Source organism: Panthera uncia, chromosome A2 (assembly GCF_023721935.1).
Source record: "Panthera uncia isolate 11264 chromosome A2, Puncia_PCG_1.0, whole genome shotgun sequence".
Taxonomy (NCBI): Eukaryota; Metazoa; Chordata; class Mammalia; order Carnivora; family Felidae; genus Panthera; species Panthera uncia.
In genome coordinates this window covers 861871-870710 of record NC_064816.1, presented here as the reverse complement: position 1 = coordinate 870710, position 8840 = coordinate 861871, and the positions used below count along the sequence as shown (strand labels likewise).

The window sequence follows — 8840 nt, the reverse complement described above, 5'->3', positions numbered from 1 at the left end:
GGGGGGGGGGGGGGGGGGGCCGTCCAGTGAAGCCAAGAAGAGAAATGAGCCAGAGCGGCACCTGGACGGCTGGTTGGACGGGAGACGACACTTGGATCGTGGTGCCAGAACTCGGCACCTGAATGACTGTCCTGGTCCCTCTGTGTCAGTCACACTGTCAGCAACAACTAAGCCGCACTCGTGGGCTCCCTCCCCTGCACCGTGTGTCTGCACCCCCCCACTGCCTGTCCACCTGGGCACAGGGTGGGGGGTGTGGGAGCGGGAGCTGGAGCCCGCCGTCCCCTCCCCTCTGGCCACCTCCTGTGCTCAGCTCTGGCCTCATGGAGCAGACAATTCAACACGGAGCCCGGTCTCCGGCTGGGATGATGACCGGTTTCCTTGGCGACGCATGCGTCCCGCCCCAGCCGCCAGCCTCCCGGGCCCCAGTTGCGGAGAGCAGTGGTGCCCCCACCCTGGTGGCTTGTCCCCACTGGGCTGAGCTGCCCTGAGCGTCCCCCACGGCCTCCCAGCCCAGAGATGGTGGATGATTTGCCCAAGGTCACACAGCGAGTCGCCGAGGGGGGCCTGGAACACGCACTGACCCTCCTTATCTGCACCCCGTACCCCTGAGGGGGCCAGAAAGGGGCTCCCACGGTGGGGCACAGAGTCATCTCCAAGGAGCCGGTGCTGAGCCAGGCCCCTGCCCTCAGAGGCCTCAGCGGCCTCCTGCCCCTGCCCTCCCCTGTCTGTCCCCACACACCTCTCCTCCAGGCCTCTGGACTCACCTTGGCCGGCGCCCAGCCTTCCGGAGAGGCCTCGCCTCCCTCCCTCCCCACGGGCTCCCCCAGATGGGATTTTAATGGCCACGTTTTCAAATGAGTTCTGAACCTTTCAAAGACTTATCAGGGAAAGGAGCGTTTCCACAGGGACTCTGGGCTGCCCTGCCGGGGGGCTCCATCTGGAGCGGGGGCCCCACTGCCTGGGGTTGGGGAGCTGGGGTATCTAGGGGCGGCTCACCCTTGGACCTTCAGTCCTGGAGACCCCCCCACCCCATTCAGACACCCTCAGACGGGGGTGAAGCGTGTGGGCGCACACACCCCGTACCCAACCTCACAGAGCTTTTGATGTTTAAAAAGTGTTACGAAGTCACCGTGGCAGCAGTTGGAAATGGATTTGAAAAAGATGCCGGAAAGGAACAATTGATAAGAAAGAACAGGGACGCCAAGCCCGGAGGGGGGGAGGAGCTGAGACCCAGCACTTTGGCAACTAGGAAGCCGATCTACAGATCAACCCGCACAACATGGTCCCCCGACCCCCCCACGCATTCACCAGCGGGGCTGGCAAGGGGAGAGGGGAGACCGCCAACCGTCTGGAACAGCCTGATTGTCCTCTGGGCGAGGAGGTGGCCAGAGAAAGAGGGAAATGACCAAGGAGAATAGGACGCAGCCAGAAAAAATGACCACTGTTTCCTGATAGGGAATGTTCCTGATGTCATGGGGGCGGAAGCAAGGCAGAACCGGGCTTTCCAGTGTGTGTGTGTGTGTGTGGGGGGGTGTCCCCAGTGGGGGGTGTTTAAAGAGGAGAAGGACAATGAACAGAAGGAGTGCTTGCCACGCAGGATCAAGCGCGCCGTCTCTCCGGGAAGAGAAAGGTTTGCAGGAAGGTGGGACTGGACGATGCCTTCTTGTTCCGTAAAAATTAGGAACCAGGCGAATGTGTCCACAGTTGGAAATGGTAATACAGCATTTTTAAGAGGGGGGGGGCACAGAAGGGAGCGAGGGTCAGAGCAGTGGCTTTGTGGTCGCTCCCACCGCGCAGGAGCCTGTTTCTTTATCCGATTCGTGCGCTCCCACCGGCCTAGGGATTCCAGTCTCCGTTTGGGGAAGGGGATGTGCGCAGGGGAAAGCGACTGGCCCACGTCCTGGGCCCGAGACGCCGCCACCCCCCTCCCCGGCGTTCCCTGAGCGCCACCCCCTGCCCCAGTCCCGGGGAGCCCCCGCCCCAGCCCCAGGGAGTTCCCCCACCCCACCCCCTGCCTCAGTCTCCACACTCGCAGTGCGCCGCCCTAGGGTGTGTGCTGTGCAGGGGTCCGGGGCTCCTTATGTCGGGCCCTGGGCACCCACATCCCGCCAGGCTGCGGACGGAGCTCACTGCTGGCTCCCTCCTGTTTAGGAGATCCCCACCCCGCCAAGGACAGATGTGCCCCATGCGGCACATCGCAGAGGCTGGCTCCCCAGGCAATGAGGGGCGCGTTCGCCTGGTGGGGGAAATTGAGGCCCTGACATCTCCAACGCACGAGCGCTTGTGGATGGGCACCCGGGTTTAGGAGAAGCGCCCACCCTTGCCGTCCGCCCCGCCCCCGCCCGGTTCACCCTCCTCCATCGGTGTAGATGGATGCGGCCCTCTCAGTCCCCAAGCACTAGGGAGTAGAGTCGGACTTGGTAACTGTGTAGATGCGAGAGCCACAGGTGCTCCGGCAAGCCCCGCTGGGGGCGCGTGGGTCACGCCCAGTGGCCCGCACAGGGGTCTCGGGAGAGAGATCCCTTGCTGCGGGCCACCCCATTAGGCCAGATCTGAGCTCGAAGACAGATGGGGCTCCCGAGCCAGAGTCCGCGCACGTTTCTTACTGTGGATGCGCACGTCTACACCTGCTCCCGCGGACGTCTCCACTGCCTCCCCGCGCGCGCGCGCGTCCGTTTGCGCCTCCGCACGTCCCTTCCGAAGTCTGCGCCAGTCATGGACGCATCTCCCTGCCCCTGCTTCCGTCTGCTGTGAATCTCTGACTCGTCGGATCTAAGGGGCCCCCCAACTCCCCACATCCGTCCACACGGCAAGAGTCCGCCGCCGGCAGGAGGTTAGGCCTCCTAACCCCACCCACACCTACACCTACTTGGCAGAGGGGAAACTGAGGCCACAGGTGCCCCAAACCGCCCAGGGTCCCGTGGGTCTCCCAGGCAGCCCCTGGCTCCTGGCCTAGCCTCCCCCTCCCCCACTAGCGCTGCCTTCCTTATTGATCAAGGGCCATATTTAATTAAAAACTTGATTCAAACCAGCTCGGGCTCCCCTGTTAAGCTGGGCTCGCTGGTACATACAAAGACACAGGCCAGCTGCGCGGGCCCAGTGGCTCCTTGCAGCCACTCTGGGCTTCCCCACCTCCCGTCCTTTGTCCACGAGGCTCCAGGAGCCTGAGGTCAGGGCACCTGCCCCCGGGAGCCTCCTCCTCTATCGGCCACATCTTAGGGGCAATGGGAGGCTGCGTGGCAGGATGCCATGCACAGGCTGTACGAACTCCAAAGTGGTGGTAAAAACCCCCTCCAGCTTTGAAGGAGAGAGCACACTAGGGATGGGAGCCAAGCCTGGAGACCAGAAGAGAGGAGGAGGAGGAGGAGGAGGGGAGGAGGAGGGAGCGCGGGGCTGGCAGTGTATCGCTCAGACTAGAGTGGTGATGGCTGATAGGGAAGAATCCCAGGAACGGGAGAGAAGTGAGGGGCCAGAATGGCCAGATCTGGGATTTCAGGCTAAGGGGACTTCAGAAAAAAGGAATCGAAGCCCAGCTCCAGGCCCTCACCCTGCAGACTCGTCTGTGTGCCCAATGGCGCCATGCGGGTGACTGTCCCTGTCTTGCAAGGTTGGGCTCGGGGGGCGCAGGGAGGGCTGGAAATGCACTGCTGGGCCCAGGCTTACCCTGAGGGCCGGCTTCAGCGAGGGGGCGCCCGGGCAGGAGAGGCAGAGGCTGGGACCCGGTGTCCACACACCCTCCCTGGGGGGCTCACGTGGGCCAGGACCCTGTCACCCTCAGAGGAGCTGGAAGGAGAAGGGCAGCACCCGCTGTCCACCTGCCCGAGGGCCATCCACGCTGCTCATCGCATGGAACTTGCCGTGACCTCGAGGGACATCCCGCTGTCCTCCTCTGCCTCGGTCCACTGAGCCTTTGCCCCTCCAGGCCACCTGCTCGGAATGTCCCCCCACTTGCAGGAGGTGGGAGCCGGGGCATCTCAGCCCCTCCAGGCTCAGCCCACCCCCCCCCCCACCCAGCCCCGTTTACTGCTGGGGAAGCCGGGTCTGTTCCCCCTCCTGCTGGAACGGTGTGTGGCTTTGGCAGTCGCCTTCCTTCCACTCTGCCTCACCTTGCTGGTCTGTAAAGTGGCCACAATAGCCACATCCAGCTTAAATGGTCATTCGGGTGATTCCATGTCTCACGCCTGGAGGCTGAGCCTAGGAGAGGGGGACGGCTTAAGGCAGCCCAGCCAGCCTCCTGCCCATCCCACAGCCTGCCCCTCTCCTCTACCTCCCGGTCTGCACGGTGGGGGCGCAGAATCACTTAAGCTGGGTGGGGTCCTGGGGCTGTCCCAGCCGAGTCTTGGGGTGGAAGGAGGGCCTGGTTTGGGGGGGGGGACGCAGAGCTCACTGGGCTGTGCCATACACAATCCCAGACATGCTCTCCCTGCATCCCTGTGGGGGGCGACAGTGTCCCCTCCAGACGCCTCCCGCACTCCCTGCCCACTCTCCTGCACCCCCCAGATCACAGGCTGCTGTGGGGCCCCCTGAAGATGAGTGGGTGTGGGGGTGATGAGGCAAGGTGGCCTCAGGGTGCAGGGTCTGTGAATGCACCCTGAGGGGCTCCGCAGGGCGTGGTTGATGAAAAAGCCTCAACAAGCACTTCCTAGGTCCATTTCTCAGATGAGGAAACTGAGCCTCAGGCCCCCACCCTACCAGTCTGTGAGGGAGCCCAGGTGAGGCCCAGGTCTCCAAGTCCTCTGCTGGGATGTCTTGGGGGGAGTCTGGAAGAGATGTGGACCCCCTTGGGGTTCAAGGTGAGGATTTTACAGAAGGCGTAGGGGTCCTGGGGGGTCGTTCCAGAAGCCGCACAGCCACCCCTCCCACTGGGACTCTCGGTTGGACCGTTGACCTTTCGGGCTGGGTTCCTTCAGGCTCAGACCCCGCCCAGCTCCACCCGCCCCGCACCCGGTCTGGGATGGTGGTGGCAGAGTGGGGGAGGAGGCTGGGGGCACGAAGTGCCCGTCTTAGCCTGGATGGAGGCCTGATTTGCCTTTTCCTGTCCACGACCGTCCCCTCCAGACCCCCAGCCCCGGCCACGTGCCATCAGCAACTTGGTTCCAGAAATGGGTCCCTTCCTGCCTCAGTTTCCCCCATGCTGGCCTCCAACAGCCCTCAGGGATTTGGGCACCTGGCTCACCAGTGAGGCAAGAAGGAGGAGGGTGACCTTTTCCCAATCGCCTGCTTTCTGATATTTATTTTATATATATGTTTTCTGATCAGTTACAAAAAATACTTTTCCTCCAGAGTTGCAATTTAAACAATATTTGAAGAAGGCCGAAGCTATCGACCGGCAGTGGTGATGAATTAGAGACGGTAATTCGAATTCATCGACCACCCCGCCCCAGCCGAGAGTCCCCTCCCCCCCACCCCCAGTCCCTCTCCCACAATTACTGCTGGAGCTAGAACCTGGGAGGCTTCCAAGAGGAGGCAGCTCCCAAGCCTCCTGCTCCCAGGACCCTGGTGTGGGCTGGGAAGACGAGGCCGGCCCGGCAGCCGTGGGGTTAGGGTCCTGCAGGATGGGCCTTGCCGGGACCAGCGGGTCCCAGAATCTCAGAATGTTAGACCCAGAACCTGGCCCCTCCAGCGCACACACATTTGACAGATGGGTAAACTGAGGCACCCAGAGCAGGCCGGCATAGGGCAGTGGGGTGGCCCCTGAGGGCCACGCAGCCAGATTCCTTAGGTGCTTCCCGGAAACAAAGACGCCACCCCCTGTCCCCTGGGCCCCGGATCTGGGAAGGAGGGAGGTGGGGAGCTGGGAGGGTGGGCCGGGAGACACGCAGGCTAAGGGCCCCCTCCCCGGCTCAGCTGCCCTGGGGGGCTCTCCGGTCTTCTTTTCAGTATCTCCCCTTCTCTGCTCTCTCTCTTTGTCTTTTTCTCTCCGCATCCCTGTTTCTGTTTCTCTTTCTGCCTCCAGTTCTCTGGTTTTTCTCCCCTCTGTTTTTGTCACTCTGTCTCTCCCTACCTGTCTCTGCCTCTCTGTGTCCGTCTGTCCGCGTGTGTCTTCCTCCCTCGAGCCCGGCGGGGGCGGCTCCCCGGGGGGCACCGCCAGGGAGGCGGCGGCGGTGGGGGGGTTGGGGTGGGGGGGATGGGTGGCCTGGCCAGGGCGCGGCGCAGGGCAGGGCGGTGAGTCCTCCCCGCGGGGTCCAGATTGGGGGGGGGGGGGTGGGGGAGCGGATCGGGGCACGTGCAGCGGCTCCAGGCCTTCGCGTGCTGGGCGGCATGGTTGGGAGGGGGACGCGCCCCGCTGCCTCCCCGTAAGCGCCGCGATTTGCCGCCACTTAACCGCTTTTCATTTGCGCAGCGACCGGAACTAAAGGCCTCTCGGCCGGCCGGCGCCTAATTACCCCTCGCCCGGGCCGGGCCACCTCTAACTCCCAGGCCAAGCCCCGTGGTGTAGACGCGGCGGCCCGGAGCGCGCCCGAGTTGCGGTGGAGCCGGCGGGTCGGCGGGGTCACCGCGTGGGCAGCGGCGGGAGGAGCAGGGGGCGCGCCGCACGGTCCCCACTCATTATCCCCGGCACCCGAGCGCCCTGCCCGAGGCTCGGCCCCGCGCTCACGCGCTCCTGTGCCCCGTGCGCTCCGGAGACAGCCTGGATTCCGACTTTCCTTTCCCAAAGGGGGGCCGGCTGTTTCCCCACCTGCAGTCCTCCGCGCACCCCGAAGGGAAGACCCGGGCGGGGGAGCCGCGCGCCCCTCAGCCCGCAGCAGCGACACCCCCTGCCCCACCCCTGGGGGCATGGACTTCGCGCCTGTGGTCCCTGGCTCTGGGACGCCCTGGCCCCCCTCTGGGGGGCGGGGCGTGGGGGCTGAAATGGGCGGCCGCAGTTCGTGACGGTCCGTTCAGGAGCACAGGTGCCGGGAGAAGGGTGCACAGTGGTATGTGTTCTTCGGGGGTGTCCCCGGATATACATGCGCTGGGAGGAGGCCCAGGGTGGCAGGTGTGGCCAGATGTCAAATGCCCATGTCCACGCGTCTCCACGAGCGCCACTTAGCATCTGACACCTTAGGGCACCCTTTTGCCACCCGATGTCACCTGCATCGCACACAGCGGTCTGCGCCTGTGTCCCTTGTGAGCGCACCCGTGGCCCTGCATGTGCGATGGGGAGCAGGACAGGACAGGTTTCGCCCTTACACAAGCCCCACGTCTGGGTTCCTAACACCGGTTCTGAGATGTCACGACGACCTCCCCGCACGATGGGTCACCTGCCGCACATGCGGGGACTTAATTTCCCACTCCCCAAAGCGGGGAATCTAAGAAGCCTAGAGGAGGCTCCACAGAAGGGGGAAACTGAGGCCACGTGTCAGCGCAGGCTCCCCGGGCTGTCCAGCAGGCCAGGGGGCCGGGAGGAGCAAACCCAGAACCCCCTCCAGCGGCAGCCTGCGCCCCTTCGCCCCGGCCCCCCTCCCTGCGGGGTGGCTGGAGGCAGAAATCCCGCCCTGCCTCCTTGCTCCAGGGGTGCCTAGTCTGAGAGCCGGCCCACTCCAGCTCCACTCGCCCCTGCGTGCAGAGAAGCGATCGATCCCGCGTCGTCGGAGGCGGCTATTGTCCCCGCGGCGGCCCCCTCCCCCTGCGGCCAGGGAAAGACCCCCTCCCACACACACACACTCAGGTCAGGCCCTTCCCCGTGACAGTGGCCGGGCCTCTCCTGCACCCCACAGACACCCAGGAGAGGGGGGCCTCCGGCCAGGCCGCCTCGCTGGGGGCAGGTGTGGACCCAGCTGCTGTCAGCTGGGAGGGAGGAGGGAGCGCGGTCCCCAGGGGGGCCGGGGGCTGAGAGTCCGTGTGAGCGAGAGAGACAGAAAGAGAGCGCGGCGGAGAGAAGGAGAAAGAGCGGGGAGGAACCGGGAGGAAAACCAAGATCCAGCGAAAAATAAATAGAAACCAGTTTGCCCCGACAGACAGAGGTAGAAAGGAGGGAAACACGGGACGGAAAGGCAAGGCCGGCAGGAGTGCGCGCGCCCGGGTCAGAAGCGACCGCGCAGGGCAGGCGGCCGGCCGGGGTGTGAAGGCCTCCGGGCCGCCCCTCCCCCGCCCGTTCTCGGGTGACCTTTGCCAGCGGCCGGAGAGGGGGAGGGGGCTATCGATCGCCGAGGCCGAGCTACAAAGAAGCGCGCGCTGGGGCCGAGGGCTGAGCGCGGGCCCGGCCCCGGCCTCCTCCGCGCCGGCAGCCGGGTGCACGGTCCCGGCCCTCTGCCTGGAGCTGGAAGCGGAGCCAGGGGCTTTTCGGGCGGCGGGAGTGGCGCCCCCAGCCGAGAGCAGCGGCGCGTCCGGGGCTCGGCACCGCCCCCCCCACCCCCCCGCCCACCACACACACACACAATGAACGACCCCGCAGGCTGCTTCGGGGATCCTCCCCACAGTGTAAAAGGAACCAGGGACCCCTCCCCGTTCCCGGGCTGCCGGGGGGGGGGGGGGGGGGCGCGCGCGCGGCAGGCGGCACAATCCCCTTCTCCCTTTCGGCGGCTGCACGAACCGGCGGGGGCGCACATGACGCTCCCGCAGGGGAGTCCCGAGCCGGAGCCCCCGGGGTCGCGCGCAGTGCGCCGCGCTCCTACCTGCCAGGCGCAGCGCCGACATGCGCTGGAACTCGGGCTCCTGCAGCCACTTCCACATCCTGCGGAAGGTCTCGCGGCCCGACTTGAGCTTGCTCCACGGCTTGGGGTTGCGCAGCAGGTCGGAGAGCGTGCCCTGCGAGCGGCACAGGATGCGCTGCGCGAAGATGGCCTGCGGGATGCTGTAGCGCTTCAGCTCGGCGGTGATGCGCTGCGCCACCTCCTTGGTGTTGATCTCCTCCGCCG

General features: G+C 65.4%; 1 protein-coding gene across 1 annotated transcript in view; it reads right to left on the bottom strand.

The window, feature by feature from the left end:
• The window catches only part of ONECUT3 (one cut homeobox 3), a 39929-nt gene that overhangs the window by 8489 nt on the left and 22600 nt on the right, over positions 1-8840 (bottom strand). Inside the window, exon 4 of the mRNA XM_049643181.1 lies at positions 8598-8829. Coding sequence (XP_049499138.1) covers positions 8598-8829 — 232 coding nt within the window. The remainder of the gene's footprint in view (positions 1-8597; positions 8830-8840) is intronic.